This window comes from Marmota monax, unplaced genomic scaffold (genome assembly GCF_021218885.2).
Source record: "Marmota monax isolate L192 unplaced genomic scaffold, Marmota_monax_Labrador192_F-V1.1 WCK01_AAM20220418_F8-fsc00182, whole genome shotgun sequence".
NCBI lineage: Eukaryota > Metazoa > Chordata > Mammalia > Rodentia > Sciuridae > Marmota > Marmota monax.
The window spans coordinates 3,664,085-3,680,858 of record NW_026693043.1 but is presented as its reverse complement, the minus strand read 5'-3'; the positions used below and the strand labels follow the sequence as shown (position 1 = coordinate 3,680,858).

At 38.5% G+C, this 16,774-nt stretch overlaps 1 protein-coding gene and 1 non-coding gene across 2 annotated transcripts; one reads left to right on the top strand and one right to left on the bottom strand.

Annotated features, from left to right (window-relative positions):
• The first annotated feature begins 1,335 nt into the window (after positions 1-1,335).
• Positions 1,336-1,442, top strand: LOC124098922 (U6 spliceosomal RNA). The gene has a single exon (XR_006853744.1). It is a non-coding gene; the product is annotated as a U6 spliceosomal RNA (small nuclear RNA).
• A 2,426-nt stretch (positions 1,443-3,868) lies between these two features.
• LOC124098899 (ribosomal protein uL30-like) lies at positions 3,869-4,979 on the bottom strand. Its single transcript, XM_046453859.2, has one exon. The coding sequence runs from the start codon at positions 4,977-4,979 to the stop codon at positions 4,239-4,241; it is 741 nt and encodes a 246-aa protein (XP_046309815.1). The 3' UTR covers positions 3,869-4,238.
• Between the last annotated feature and the right edge of the window lie 11,795 nt (positions 4,980-16,774).

Sequence of the window (16,774 nt, the reverse complement as noted above, 5' to 3'; positions counted from 1 at the left end):
TGGCTTGTCTCTGGTCTGACACAATCTCTGGTTTTAGTTCCCAGTTCGCTATTTCATAAAGGCTTGGTTAGATTTCCTTCACGTCGTCTCGGGGGGGGGGGGGGAGCCGTTTGCCGGGTGGGCGGGGCCGTTCGCAGTGGGGGCGGGGCCGTTAGCAGAGCCGGGAGGGCATAGGCCATCTGCCGGGCGGGGACCCTTCTCGCTGCGCGGGGCCGCTGGGGGCCGCCTGCAGAGCCGGGCCGGCGCTGGCCACGGGGGCGCCAGCAGAGCCCGGAGGGCGGGGGGCCAGTTTGCCGGGTGGGCGGGGCCGTTTGCAGAGCCGGGCGGGCAGGGGGCCGTTAGCCGTGCGGGCGGGGCGTTAGCAGAGCCGCGAGGGCACAGGCCGTCTGCCGGGCCAGGCGGGGACCCTTCTCGCTGCCCCGGGCCGCCGGGGGCCGCTTGCAGAGCTGGTTGGGCGGTGGCTGCGGGATTGGACCTCTGCGCCCGCGTGGCCGGCCAAGATTCACTTGTCTGGGGCCAACTGTCACCTCTAATATAACTTACTAATTCCTGGCAGGTCTCCTTTCAGCGGAATTTTGCTAGAAGTTCCTCAGTAGGTAGAATGTAGCTGTTTTAATGGGTGTTTCTGATTCGGTTAATGTGGAGATACTGAAAGTGCTGCTTCCTTGCCGGCCGCCATGTTGGATCTCCCCGATTTCTCTTTTTTCATCTCTAATTTTATTAATTTGGATCTTCTCTCTTTTGATTATGGGCTATACATGTTATTTATCTTTTCAAAGAACTTGTATATTTTAATTCTCTCTATTTTTGTTGATTTTGGCTCTGATCTTAATTATTTCCTTTGTACTGGTTTTGGAATTGGTTCTTGTTTTTCACAGAACTTGAGATACATCATTAGGTTTATTACTTGAGATTTTTCTGATTTTCTTATGTAGGCATTCATAATTATAATCTTTCGTTTTAAAACTGCCTTTATAGTGTCCCTGGAGTTGTAGTATGTTGTATCCCTATTCTTGTTTTAAGAATTTTTAAATTTCTCCACAACTTCTTCTATTACCCATTTATTTTTCAGTCTCCAGGTGTTTATATGGTTTCTTTGGGGGGTGATTTTTAATGTCATTCCATTATTACAAGGAATAATATCAGTTCTTTGATTTGTTTTCTGAATTTGCTAAAAGTTGCTTTGTGGTCTAAAATGTGGTCTGTTTTCGAGAAGGTTCCATGAGCTGCTAAGAAGAAAGTATATTCAGCTGTTGATAGATGTTATCTTTTATATAAGTCTGTTAAGTCCATTTGATTTATAATATTTTTTTAGGTTCCAAGAGTCTTTACTGAGTGCTTGCTTCAGCAGCACATATACTAAAATTGGAATGATACAGAGAAGCTTAGCATGACCCCTGCACAAGGATGACAAGCAGATTTGTGAATTGTTCCATATTTTTTAAACTAAAAAGCTTCTTTACAGCAAAGAGAACAATTGAAAATGTAAAGAGAGAAAAAAGTCTGCCACCAGCACCTCAGATAGAGCATTACTCTACAGGATGTATAAAGAACTCAAAACATTTAACACCAAAAAACCAAAAAAAACCAATTAATAAATGGGCAAAGGAACTGAACAGGCACTTTGCAGAAGAAGAAATACCATCAGTCAACAAATATATGAAAAAATGTTCAATATCCTTAGCAATTAGAGAAATGCAAATTAAAACTACACTGAGATTTCATCTTACATCAGTCAGAATGGCAATTATCAAGAATACAAGTAACAATAAATGTTGGCAAGATTGAGGGGGGAAAGGTATACACATACATTGCTGGTGGGACTGCAAATTGGTGCAGCTAATCTGGAAACCTGTACGGAGATTCCTTGGAAAACTCACCTTGGTGTCCTGGGGTGGGGGCTCCTATACCGCTGCAGCCAGGGTAGCAGAGACTCTCCCCTCCAGGCGAGAGACCCCTCCCAACTGGGTGTAGTGGGGAGCTCCTATACCACTGCAACCAGGGTATAGGGGACTCGCCCCTCCAAGGTGGGAGACCCATCCCACCTGGATGTCTGGGGGAGCTCTTATACCGCCACAGCCAGGCTAGAGGGTGTCTATTTTATGTAATTATGTGCACAAACATTTGGAGCATAATTACTTATTATTGTTATATCTTTCTATTGGATCATTCCCTTTACCAGAATGAAGTGACTTTGTCTCTTGATTAATTTTGGCTTGAAGTCTGCTTTGTTAGATATGACAGTAGCTACTCCTACTTGTTTTCAGGCTCCTTTTGCATGATGTATTAATTTCCATCTTTTTACTTTCAGCCTGTTGTTGTCTTTGCTTATAAGTTGAGTGTCTTGCAAAGAATATATAGTTGAGTCTTTTTTTTTTTATCCATTCTGCCAATCTATGTCTTTTCATTCCAAAACTATATTTTAAAAAGTATATTCAGAAGCCTCTTTTGTATCCCTGTCTTTTCCCTTTGTCTCCCACACTCAAGAGTTCACCATTTTGATAAGTTTCTGGCTTATTCTAGGGATACTGTTTGAAAGTACACACATGTGTAAATACATGCATATGTGTGTATGTATTCTTATTTTTTCACCTTGCTCACACAAAATATACTACAAACACTGTTTAGGCCACAGTAGCACACGTCTATAATCCCAGCTACTCAGAAGATTGAGCTAGGAGGATCATGAATTCAAGTCTAGCCTGAGCAACATAGCAAGAACCTGTCCTGAAAGACAATTTTAAAAAGACAGAAACAAATTTTAAACAATGTTCTACATTTTTCTCTATATACTTAGTGATATGTTCTGGAAATTAATCTGTGTCAGTATACGGGGACTATACTGGGTGTAATTTTTTTCCCCCAAAGATATATCCATCTAGTACCCGAGAATGTGGTTTTACTTGGAATAAAGGTCTTTGTAGATGTAGTTAAGATAAGAATCTTTTTTTTTTCAGAGGGAAGTACCACTTTTAAGGGTAGACACTGATGAAGATAAATAGTATCCACTTTTTTTCAGGATTAGCATCCCCAGAAGCTTTGTTGATCTCCCTCATTACTAGAAAGATAAAGGACAATACTTCCTAAGTCCAGAATAAGGGGGGAAAAATCCAACTGAGTTGCCTGCCTGGGTCCTAAAAAGTCAAAATAGTGCTAATTTCATTCATGCCAAAACAAGAAAATGGCTCCCTTCTTCCTAATCTGGATTTTAAGCAGAATGATGATCAGGGAAACCTGGAAATTGCATCCTGAATCCCAGGGGAGAAAATAGTAATGTAATTATAGATGACGTAGAAAATGAAAAATCCGTTACTCTATTCTTTTTTTGGCACTGAAGATTGAACCCAGGGGTGCTTTATCACTAAGCTACATCCCCCCACACACTTTTTTACATTTTCGAGACAGGGTCTTACTAAATTACTGAGGCTGGCTTCAAATTTGCAATCCTCCTGCCTCAGCCTCCTGAGTTGTTGAGATTACAGGTGTGTGCCATTGCACCTGGCCCGCCACTGTGTTCTTTATAGAAACACAATTGGCTGGGTGAACTTTGGTCTTCTGCAAGTCATGGAACCAGAAGACTAGCAAGATCACGGCCTGAGTGACCACATGCTAATAAGAACAAGACTTCCTCAGAGAAGATGTGTAAATCCTGAAAGAGAAGGGTCTATGAACACCCTGAAATTCTAAGCAAAATTTTGAGTATGTTGTGTTCAGGGTGAAAGGTTCCTCCTTTCTCAACCTCTGAGCTAGTGAAGGGAACTTAAGTCTGTTGCAGGATAGGATAGAAAAGCTCCCCATACACTTAGAGCCAAGGCAAGTATGATAGTTCACAAAACTGTCAGGCGAAACAACAGAGACATACGAGTACTTGGTTTTTGTGCTTTCTTCCCAAGTATTTTAAGTCTTTTCAAAACAAGGCTCTTGGGACCTCTAGATTCAAGTATGCTCCTGGACTTGATCCACTGCTGCAAGAGGCTTAGGGAGACTTGTATACATGGCTGGGTTATTCATTCACCAATATTAAACCGCAGAGCAGAGGTGGTCAATGTGGAAAACAATTTTCCTTGGAACTGGGCTGTGATGAGAGGTGCCTGCCATGATCATAACCTACTGTCTCTTCCCCAATTCCTTCTTTCCAGTTTCTTAAGGCAGAAAATAATCTTCTGTGAAGATACTTGACAACAATTCCATCCAACAGAACACATGCTTCCGATGCACAGCTTTCAGGTATTCTGGGTTTAGTTCAGCTGGCGGATGAGCTGATTGATGCGTTCACCCCGATAGCCAGGTAAGCCCATCTCCTTGAGGAAACCCACTCTATTTTTGGTAGCATGACGAGCAACAGAGAGGTGGAAAGGGCACAAGAATCCAGAGATCTCCCAAAAATGCTTCCCCAGGAAGGCAATTTCATGAATGAGGTCTTCCAGACAAATGACATCAAACTTCCCCAGATGCTCCTCAATCACTGTGTTGTCTGTCAGGGGGATGGTCTTATTCTTCACCCTTGCTTGTCCACGTTTCAAGATGAGTTCCCAGACAGACTTCAGATTTGGAAATCCCCAGATCACGTAAGGTTCTACTATCCGTAGCATTTTTAGGCTTTTGGGGGTGACTTTAACAAAGACACCACTAAATATTTTCTTCAGACGAAGTCTTGCAATGGTCCTCTGCACCAGTAAACTCACCCCATCAATCCTTTGGATGCGTACAACAAAGGCCAAGGAATGTTTATCAGGTACTTCCAAAGCATGAGGTTTCACTTCTAGTCGTCTAATGCGCACGCGGTCACGTTTCTGCCACCAAGAATCATGTAGAAATGATTCCAGTCGCTTAAATCTGAATTCTTTTCCTTTTCTCTCCTTCTTTGCCAAAAGTGCCTGCTTTGCCTGGGTAGCTTTGAGGGCCTGATAAGCCTTCCTCTTTTTCAGGAGATTTTCTGGAACCAAAGGGATCTTTTTTCTTTGCTCTTCCTCCACCATCTTGAGATGAGATCATTTTGGATTGAGGTGAGCACAAAATCTAAACACAAGTGTCTTTATAAAAGAAAAGAGGGGCTGGGGTTGTGGCTCAGTGATAGAGTGCTCACCTAGCATGTGTGAAGCACTGCGTTTGATCCTTAGCACCATATAAAAATAAATAAAATAAAGGTATTATGTCCATCTTCAACTAAAAAAAATTTAAAAAGAAAATAAAAGATATATGAGACACAGGAAGACCATGTGAAGATAAAGGTAGAGATTAAAATGGCACAGTTACATGCTAAAGAATATCAAGGATTATACCAGATGCCAGGAGGGAAGTATAAAACAATTTCCCTTTCAAAGCCCCAAGGAGCCATCCCACTGGGCATGGTGGTGGTCTTCTGTAATCCCAGATGCTCAGTAGGCTAAGACAGGAGGATCACAAGTTTAAGGCCAGCCTTAGCAATTTAGCCAGGCCCCCAGCAACTTAGTGAGATCCTATCTCAAAATAAAAAATAAAAAATCTGGGAATGTGGCTCAGTGTTTGAGCACCCAAGTTCAATCCCTGGTACCAAAAAGACAAAAAAAGGAGCTATCCATCCCTGCTGATATGTTGATTTTGGACTTCTGATTTCCAGAACTCTGACAGAATAACTTTCTTCTTTTTTTAATATTTTGTTTTAGTTGTTGTTGGAAACAATATCTTTATTTCATTTGTATGTGGTGCTGAGGATCGAACCCAGTGCCCCACGTGCTAGGTGAGCACTCTACCGCTGAGCCACAACCACAGCCCCATAACTTTCTTTTTTCAGCCATAAAGTTGGTAGTAATTTGGTACAGCAGCCATGTAAACTAATACAGAGATTCTCATACTTTTTTAAATGACAATATAATATCCCTTGTGTGGCTGTACAGTGGTTTATTCAGTCTGTTCTCATTGATGGATATGTGGATTGCTCCCAGACTATTGTTTGTATAAATAATTCTCAGTAAATAACCTTATGTTTATTATTTCAAATCTGTTCTGATATAATTTACATTTGATTCTTAGAAGTGGAATTGCTGAATCAAAATGTAAAAGCATTTGCCTTTTTGCTACATAATGCCAAATTCCCCTCTATAGGGGCTGAAACATTTTGCACTCCCACCAGCAATGAATAAGTGTGCCTATGTTCCCACAGTCTCACCAACAGAGTGCATTTTGAAACTTGAATTTTTGCCAGATAAACAAGAAATAGTATCTCAGTGCAGTTGTGATTTGCATTTCCTTTCTTATGAGTGAAGTTGAACATTTTTTCATGTATTTTAAATTCATTGCTTTTCTTTTCTATGAACCCTCTGATCATGTTTCTTAGGTATTTTTGTGTTTTTTCCATCTCGATTGTTAAGAACTTTTGCATGTAACTATAATTTGCATACTTTTATTTGTTATATTTCTTTTGACTATGTGGGTTTTTTTTTTAACCTATGAAATTTTCCCCTCAGTTTTTAACAAAGGATGGTTGATGTTTCCTAGCCTAAGGAGCTTTCCTTGCCTATATTCTTTTCCCAGTCTGTGTTGAGCTATATCCTGCTTTGAATCATTGCTTGCCAATGTCTGACTCTTCCTTTCTATCAGCACTTCTTGATTAGAACCAGTGTAACTTCTCTCACTCCTTTTACATTTTATGTTTTAGATTGATTTCCTCAAAAAGCAGAGGCAGAGGTAGAGGGCATATATATTGTTACTGCACTGGGCACATGAAGTAGAGAAGGACAGAGAACCAATACAATGGTGTGTTAGCAAACTGGCTGCCTCTTAGTGCAGATTGATTGCTCAGTCTGTGAGAGTGTGTCCTAAAGAAGCTCTGTCAACCCTGACTCAGGACTTCCCTGGCTGGTGGAGGCAGGAGGAAGTTGGGGGTGGAGGGTTAGGACAACAAAGAAAGGGGAATGGATTTATCTGTTAGCTCCTGTCTCTCAGATGGAGGTTTGACCCTCAAATATCTGCTAATTAACCAGTCTTCAAATCCAAACTCTTTTTTTTTGTATTTAAATGATTCCATATATATATTTTATAAGATATATCATAATTACATTTATATTTTGTTTACATTGCAAACATTAATAGTTTTCTCAATTGGACTTGCATTGTTTACTGCTTTATAGATATGTAAAATAGGCATATTGATCTTTTTTATTGATTCTTTTTAGTTATGCATAACATTAGGATTCATTTTGACATCGTTATAAAAGCATGGAATATAATTTGCTCTAATTCAGTTCCCCCATACTTCCCCTTTCCTTCCCCACCCCTCCCCCATTCCCTTCCATCTGCCCTACTGATCTTTCTGCTATTTGCTTATAGTTTTTAAAATTAGTGTCTTGTGGATATACATGATGGTAAGATTCACTGTGTTATATTCACATATGTTCATAGGAAAGTTAGATCAGATTCATTCCACTGTTCTTCCAAACTCTTAGTAAAGTTAACTCCCAGAATAACAGTTTTCTTATAGGGCTTTGGTGAGTTTATTCAAAAAAGAGTACAAAGGACCATTCTTTCATCAGACATTGGTCCATATTTCTATTACCAGACTTTTCAACTCAGGATTTTCTCAATATGAGTAAAAGGTAAAGAAACAATCGACGCACCCCTTGTATAGGCCTATGGTTAGAGAAGATTGCTAGAGGAGGATTCAGTACTTTGCCTTCAGAGAAAGACAGGGAGCATGAGCCAAGTCTCCCTATAGACTTATCAGTAGGCCTACTTTGGGTATGGAAATTTCCACCATTAGGGTTGGTCCTTTGGGTAAGGCAGTGTTTAACTGAAATCCCCATTCAGTAATATATGATGTCATTAAAACTTCCTGGTGGATTATTTATAAATCTTCAGAGAAGGTCTCAAGGGAAATGTAAGAGATGCTTTTTGATGAAGTGAGAAGACCTTTCAAAGACACAAGAGAGAGGCCAGGGATAGAAGGGGCATTACCAGGGTTCCCTGGGGCCTCACAAAGGCCCTGAAGAGAGTGATGCTGACAGAGGAAAGGGACAACAGAAAAGGAAAGGAAGATAAGTGTCTGTGTCACATTGGTTGGTCATGTCTGCCTGTTCTTTCCAGAGATGACTCCAGTGTCATTTCTGTGAGAAGTTGTTGTACTCCAACATCACTATTCGGAGTAAGAACATGGTCACAGAAATCCTAGCCAGGAGTTTTATATGCTACAACAGTGGCTAGGGCACAGTATCTAGCAAAGATGCACTTGGAGTTTGGTCCAGAAATCCTTCTGTGAATCAAAAGTGAATTACATGTGAATGGATTTGAAGTAACATATGCATAAGGCTTTTTATTCAACATTATTTGTACAAACAAATTTGGAAGCAATCCACACGTCAGTAGGGAATTGATTGAATAAATCATTGTATAACCACACAAGGACAATAAATCTGTCCTCAGCAGTAGCTATCCCAATGACATAAATCTGTATATTCTTTTTTTTTTTTTTTTTTTTTACCAGGGATTGAACCTAGGGGCACTCAACCACTGAGCCACATCCCCAGCCCTTTTTTATATTTTATTTTGAGACAGGATCTCACTAAGTTGCTTAGGGCCTTGCTAAGTTGCTGGCTTTGAACTTGTAATCCTTTTGTCTGAGCCTCCAGAGCCACTGGGATTATAGACATGCCTGGCTTTTTTGTTGATTTTGCTTTTGTTTGAGATGGGGGTCTTGCTGTGTTACTGAACCTGGCCTCAGAACTCCTGGACTCAAGTGATCCTCCTGCCTCAGCCTCTACAGTAGCTAGTACTACAGGTACACCTGTTCTGCACATTCGTAAACAAATTCCTTTGGAAACATTTAATTTCTCTAAATTAGGTCAACAAGCAGGCATCCTACTTGGAGCTTTAGAAGTTTTAACCTTTTCAACACACGAATGACTGAAAACTGCACAAATGGAAAACTCCTTCTTGCTCCAGCCTCTACCTTTACTCCATAACCTTCTGGGCTTTTAATACAACCAGAAGGACCTTAGCCTTGGCATTTCAAAGGCTCAAGACAAGAGTTAATAGGAAATATATTTCTTAGCAGTGATTATAACTATAACATCACAATCTGATACACTGAGGAAGGAAAATCATGGGTTAGAATATAATACTCAGAAACCTGTAAGAACTGAAAACATGTAAAAATTGAGGAAATTAGAAAGTTCATCTTTAGAACTTAAAAATTTTTGGTCTGTACTGTAGAGCAGCTATTTCAGGATCTGAGAGCATAATATATATATTCCCAAGACGACCTTAAAATGTCTTTAAAACAGCAGATGCATCAATTCTTAATAAAGGGTAAAGAATAAATGTTTTAAAAGGGGAGAACTACAAAAAGAATTAGAGAAATTGCTGGGGATGTGGCTCAGTGGTAGAGCACTTTATGTAGCATGTGAAAGGACCTGGGTTCCATCCCCAGCACCAGAAAAGTAAACAAATAAATTAAAGAACTTGCATTTGAAAAATCCTCAAAGCAATGGCCCTCTATTTTCAGAAAAATAACTTCTTGTGCATTATAAGAAAAAGCTGATTATTGTGTACTTAAAAGAAGGCTTTACTTTGGGAAAATTATACACTTGTACAATTTGTAAGTAGTATCAAAGATAAAACCAGTTATTAAATCAAAGGACAGTAAACACTTCTCAATATTAGGATATGATTCTTATTTTTCACTACATGGAAAGGTGTTACATTCTGGATCTTAAATGTCCCCTGATGGCTGTATGTTAAAGGCTGGTACCCAGCTGATGACACTATTGAGAAGTGGTAGAACTATTAATATTTGGGGCCTACCCCATATTTATGTAAAATTGTAATACACTAATAAAACCAAAAAATGGTTGGACCTAGTTGGGGGAAGTTGGGTCATTGGAACTGTGCCCTTGAAGGGGACATAGGGACCCTAGTACCCTCCTTTCTTTCTCCTTGCTTCCTGGCTACCATGAGATGACCAGGTTTCTCTGCCACATGCTTCTACCATATTGTACCATTTCACCACAGTCTCAAAAGCATTGGTGCCCAGCAACCATGAACTAAAGCCTCTGAAACCATGAGACAGAATAAATTTTTCCTCTTTTAAGTTGTTTATTTCAGGTATTTTGTCATAGCAAAGCAAAGCTGACTAAAACAAAAGGAAATTATTTGCAGGTCTGACTGCTCTACTAGTCTAAATTATAATTTGATCAGGTTATAGAGCTGTTATGCTCAGAACATGCAAATACCCATAGTCTTTCCAGGAACAGATTATACATTGTCTAGCTGTATAAAATTTCTGCTTTGTTTTGTTTTGCTTTTAGATGTTAAACTTCATGTTGGAAATTAATGGAATAAAATAAATAGATATTTGGAATGGCCAGGACTTCATTTATTGTTTCTTTTTCATATTGTACTTGGATATGTAATTAACGTTTCTTGAGAGGTGCCCTTTTTTGAACTCTTAAAAGAATAAAAACACTCCCACATATGGCTATGCTAACATATGGCCTCCCTAATGACAGTACAAACCCACTCATTTTAAATAAATTTTAGCATAAGATATGAACAAATGATACATTAGTGTTGAATGTTCCTTCATACATCCCAATGAAAAATGAAGATTTATATGTATCTGGCTGGATGGGCACTCAGAAAATGGTGCAGAAGTAAGAAAACATAATCCGACAATGATGTATGCTATTCAGAAGTTGACAAATGTTGCCATAAATTATAATCATGGAACTTTGGGATGCTATTTGGAAAGGTTTGAGATTTTTTATTAAAGAAGAATGAACATAAACACACAGGCTGGCATTCAATAATTATTAATCTCCTTTCTAAAACTCCGTGTTTTGATGAAGAAAGCCCATATATGATCCTTAATACTGAGTAAATAGTTATAGTTTACTAACTCACCTGCAATTAAATATACTTTTTGTAATCTGAAGAATGGAGGTAAGAATAAGTAGTTTTCTGATTGCACCAGATTGCTGAGCACCCTCGAAAAGTGGACTTTTAGTTTTCTGAAAGCTCATCCTACTGTTATTTCAAAACAGGGGCTTTGTGCTTTCTATTTAAAAATGGAAGCATCTAACCATCTCCCTCATCCACCCCTACCCACCTCCACACTCCAAAACACAGAGCCCATGCATAGTTCTTACTTTCAAAGGCAGAGTTTCTATAAAAGGTGGGAACCAAGGTGCAAGATCCTCAATTCCTTTCCCCTGGCACTGGAGCGAAGTGATGACTCCCTAAGAAGTCCTTTAATGAGAATCTAGGAGTCAGCAATAATCCTTGAAGTCCTTTCTCGTCCCCAATCCTAGTAGTACCAGCCTTTTCTCCCAACCCTTTTCTCTACAAGGATCCTCATCACAACTGGAATATGATTTGTTGTTCCAATTCATTCCTTGCCTATTTTCCTCTTCCAACTTCTATGGAATGGAACACTCAATTCAGAGATTCCTTCTATAACAAAAAGATTATTCCTTTTTCTTAAACACTATACAATTCTGAATAGATTTCAAAGTGGATTGTTTTATTTCCAACCTTAAGTTTGTAAACAGTCTTAATGCCTTGTATAGTAAATGTTAACACATTTCTTAAGAGAGTGGAAACTCCACTGTTTTATGGACATGTTGCCTCTTCCATGACATCAGAAGCCCTAGGTCTTGTGGGAAAGTGGCCGGGTCTGATGAAGACATCTTTACTCACTTCAATCTCTTGTCTACCGAGGTCCAAAGCTAACATCCTCATTGGCTGTTGGACTGACTTCATTGTCTCCCATCTGTCATCTTTGAGGCCATCTTCTAATTTCTCAATATCGGTTCCCACTTTTCTGCCCAGCTTAGGTTGACTTCACTGCCTAAAAGACCTTGGTACCTCCTCACATCTCTCCTGGCCCAGATCTTCCTCATTTTTCTAATGCCACATCCTCTCCAAGCTTTCATTACTTTTTCTAGGCAGAATTAAACTCCTATCTTAGTGGGTCTTTAATATTTGGATGGTACCCATCTCATGACAAACTGTGGCCCTTACCACAGTTGTTTGCACTTATTTTATTTGTACCCCCAAACTCACCTGAGCTTAAAGTCTGTGAAGGCAGAGGTTGTGAGTTTCCTTATTAAAACAGACTATTAAACTTGAATTCCATGTGAATAACAAATACTATTTTTAGCATAAATATGTTCCACATATTGCACTGGACATATCATACTAAATTTATTTTTTCATTGTTTAGCTGAAGTTCAAGTTGAATAGTGTCCTATATATATTTATTTGCTAGATCTGGCAACTCTAGGCCTTAGTCATCTCTGACCTTTTGGGGTCATTATCTGTGTCTGTCTCAGGAAACACTGGAGTCCTTACTCCAGAACAATAAAATGAGGACCATGGAGGCCAACCTTAATAGGCTCAACGGTTCTGGGTTAGTTCCACAGGCCCCGAGAGTAGGCACACAGCCCAAAAGCTCAGGATCCAGCCAAGGCTGGTACTTGGCATCAGAAATTCTATTGATAATCATAACTCTGGAGTCTGCAGTAATGTTCTGGCTACTAATCCATGTCTTTTGTTGTCTGATCCCAGTGGATTCAAGCCATAGTGTGTTTTCTTCATAGAATTTTGTTCTAAGTACAATCTTACAGTTTAAAACAAAGAGGAACTTATGCAAGATCAGGGGAAATGCATTTTTTAAACTTTATGTGTTGATTTTTGATGTTTTGATCATGAGTTCCCATTGGATTTCCCCTCTAGCTGAGAAGATGTTTTATAAATTATTTTATGGATATTCATTCTTCCCATATCTACTGCTTATGTGTAGTCAATTTCAGTGAACATTGAAAGTAAGCATGGGACACATGAATGAATATACCTTCATTAGCTTCCTGAAGCTGCTGTTTTAGATTACCACAAACCTGATGGCTTAAACAATAGAAATCTATTCTCTCACAGTTCTGGAGACTGGAAATCTTAAATCTGGCCAGGTCATGCCCTCTTGATGGGGAGTGAATCAGAGACTCTGTTCCTTGCCTCTTCCCATTTCTGGTGGCTGCATCATTCCAATATCTGCCTTGTCTTCACATTGTCTTCATATCACCTTCTTATGTGTATCTGCATTGTTTCCTATTAAATCTTGCTCTTGAGGACACTTGTGATGGCATGTAAACCTTACTCTGATAATCCAGGTTTATTACCTCATCTCAACATCCTTAATTTAATCACATCTACAAAGATTATTTCTCCAAATTAGATAACATTTACAAATTCTAGGGATTAGCACTTGATATCTTTCAGTGACCATTAATGAACCTACTGTAATAACTTATGAATTAGTCTCTTTATCTCACAGAGCAAAAACTACTGAGAAAAGACAAGTTACAGAGACCCTTAAGATGAAAGGAGGAAAATGAGTTAGAAAAGTTCACTAAGGGAAAGAGTAAAAAGAAGGAATTCTTTGTAGTCAATGGGAAGAGGCCAATATAAACTGAAAGAGCTTAAACTCCTATTAGAGTGGAACATTTCTATTTTTACACCACTGCTCACACATTCTATATCAGCAAGTTTATTAGAATTTTTTTTAAAAATCACAATTCAGGGTACTTAAAGATTTTAAATTATCTTATTCATTTTTTATCTTATTACTGTATTTGAAAATGAATGTTGCTTTTTGAAACTTTCCTATTTTGCCTTTATCCAGGGTGAGTCATTTTAGGAAGATAAATCTTTATGTCATGCTGACTAAAAAATAAGAATAAAAATGTGTTCTTTCCCCCTTTAAAAGAAGGAAATTTTTAGTACTTTTAAAGTCAGTAAAAAATCTTTCTTTGGTCTTGCTTTGAATACCCTCAGGTCTCAGACCAGCACTTCAGAGTTGGTTCCCGGCCCTTGGATAAGCCATGTAACCCCTGAGACTTAGTGTCTTAATTCTAAGAATGAGAGGGCCTGATTTAATTTTTTTAAATTTTGCACTGTGGTTGAAAAAAACCCACATAACCTAAAACTTACCATCTTAACCATTTCTAAGTTTACTATTCAGTAAATGTATTGACATTGTTGCACAACTGATCTCAAGATCTTCTTTCCTCTTACCAAACTGAAACTCTATATACATTTAAGCACCTTTCCATTTTCCCTCATCATCCTGGCAACAATCTGTTTTCTGTAAGAACTTGACTACTCTAGATGTTTTCTGGAAGTGGAGTCATATAGTATATATCATTTTTGGAAGGGGGGGGGTGGTACCAGAGATTGAACTCAGGGGCACTCGACCACTGAGCCACATCCCCAGCCCTATTTTGTATTTTATTTAAAGACAGAGTTGCTTAGTCCCTCACTTTTGCTGAGACTGGCTTAGAGCTTGCAATACTCCTGCTTCAGCCTCCCAAGCTGCTGGGTTTACAGGCATGTGCCACCGTGCCCGACCAGTGTATGTCTTTTTGTGTCTGGCTTATTTCACTTTACATCATGTCCTCAAGGTCATCTGTATTGTAGCATGTGCCAGAATTTCCTTCCTTTTATAAGAATGAATAGTATTCCATTGTACATATGTACTACATTTTCTTTCTCCATTTATTTGTCAGTGGACATTTGGAATGTTTCTGTCTCTTAACTATTATAAATAATGCTGCAGTGAACCTGGGTAGGTGAATACTTCTTTGAGATTCTGCTTTCAGTCCCTCAGTACCCCTGGGGAACTGGTTTCAGGACTACCACAGATACCAAAATCTGCAGAAACTCAAGTCTCTTTTATAAAAACAGAATACTGTTTGCATAGAATCTGTGTACATCCTCCCATGTACTTTAAATAATTTTTAGATTACTTGTAATATCTCATACAATGTAAATACAATATAGAGGCAGGGGATGTAGCTCAGTGGTAGAGTGTGTGCTTAGCATGCACAAGGCCCTGGGTTCAATGCCTGGCATCAGAAAATTTTTAAAAATGCAAAGGCTTTGTAAGTAGTTGCTATACTGAATTGTTTATAGAATAATAAGAAAAAAAGGTCTGCACAGATACATTTTTTTCAAATATATTCAATCCAAGGTTTGTTAAATCCCTGGATACAGAATCTGTGAATAAGGAAGGCTAACTAAATGCCTATAAATTGGATTCCTGGATCATATGGTAGTCCTATTTTTAATTTTTTGAGGAACCCCCATGCTGTTTTCCTTAGTAGCTGCACAATTTTACATTTTACACTGGCAACAGGATTCTAATTTCTCCACATCCTCACCAACACCTGTCACCTTTTGTTCTTTTAATAATGGCCAGGCTAACAGTTGTGAGGTGATATCTCCTTATAGTTCTAAGAGGGCCTAACTTAAAATAAAATATTTTTGTGGAGTTACTGAGTTATAGAAAAATTTACCATCCTAATCATTTATTGTTGTTGGATAGTTTTTATTTATTTAATTTAAGGTTTTTTTTTTGTTGGTTGGTTGGTATTGGAGATGGAATCCAGGGCCTCAAGCATGTTAGGCAAGCATTCTCCCATTGCTCTAGACTGACAGATCTCTAATCATTTTTAAGCACCCGGTACAGTAGCATAAATTTTATTCACATTGTTTTACAACAGATCTCTAGAACATTTTCATCTAATAAAACTGAAACTCTACACTTATTAAACAACTCCCCATTTCTCCCCCATTCTTTCTCCCCACAGACCCAGCAACTACCAATCTAGTTTTAGTTTTAAGAGAGCCTGATTTTATTTATTTATTTGGTAGTGAAGACTGAATGCAGGGGTGCTTTGCCACTGAGGTATATCTCTAGTCCTTTGTATTTGTAGTGGGGATTGAACGCAGGGGTGCTTTATCACTGAGGTATATCTCTAGTCCTTTGTATTTTTTTCTTTTGAGAAAGGTTTTAGTAAGTTGCTGAAGCTGGCTTTGGACTTATGCCTTAGCCTCCTGAGTTGCTGGGATTGCCGATGGGCACTACTATGCCCAACGACAGCCTGTTTTTTTTTTTTTTAAGAAATTATTATTTTTTCAACAAATTTTGAAATCTGGATGCAGTGACATGTCTGTAGTCCCAGCATTTGGGAGGTTGAGGTGGAGGATCATTTGAGCCCAAGAGTTTGAGACCAGCCTGGGCAATATAGCAAGACCATATCTCAAATAAAACAAAATAAATTTTGATAATGTATGCAAAAACTTAGCACAAAGTCTAGAATACAGCAAGTGCTCAATAAATGATGGGTATTAATAATGTATTTGTCTTTCATGGCCCAGGAATTGTGCCAGAGGCTGGAGAGTCATCAACAAGAAGACCTGAGTCTCTTGCTTTGGAGGAGCTAGGACAGATGTCCGCATAGTGTGTATTGAGACTCTGAAACCAGAAAAGAGAAATCCAAATATTTTGAAAATGAAACAAAGTAGTTGCATTAAAAAATAAAATTGATTAAATTCAAAACCAATATATTTAAGGGTGAAATGTGAGCTGTTATTAAGCCAATTTAAGAAAAAAAGAAAGATGAAAAAGTCTCTTAATATACATGATTGCAAGTTAAAACAGCAGAGTTAAATGTTTACCCACGTAGCAAGATTCATCCTGAATATAATGTATAGGGCAAATCAGAGGTTAATGTCTGTAGCTCAAATAACAGTTAACAAATTCATTTATTTTGTTAGATTTAAATTACTATCATTAAGGTTAATAATTTCCTGGTTCTAAGTAAAATATCTTTATCTGAAAAAGGAACTACCATACAACATAATAGCAAATTGTAATACAATAATGTACTGTAAGATAATATTTTTAAAGCTAATAATAAATAAGCAAATAGGTCACTTGCTACATTCAAAACATTAGTTACCT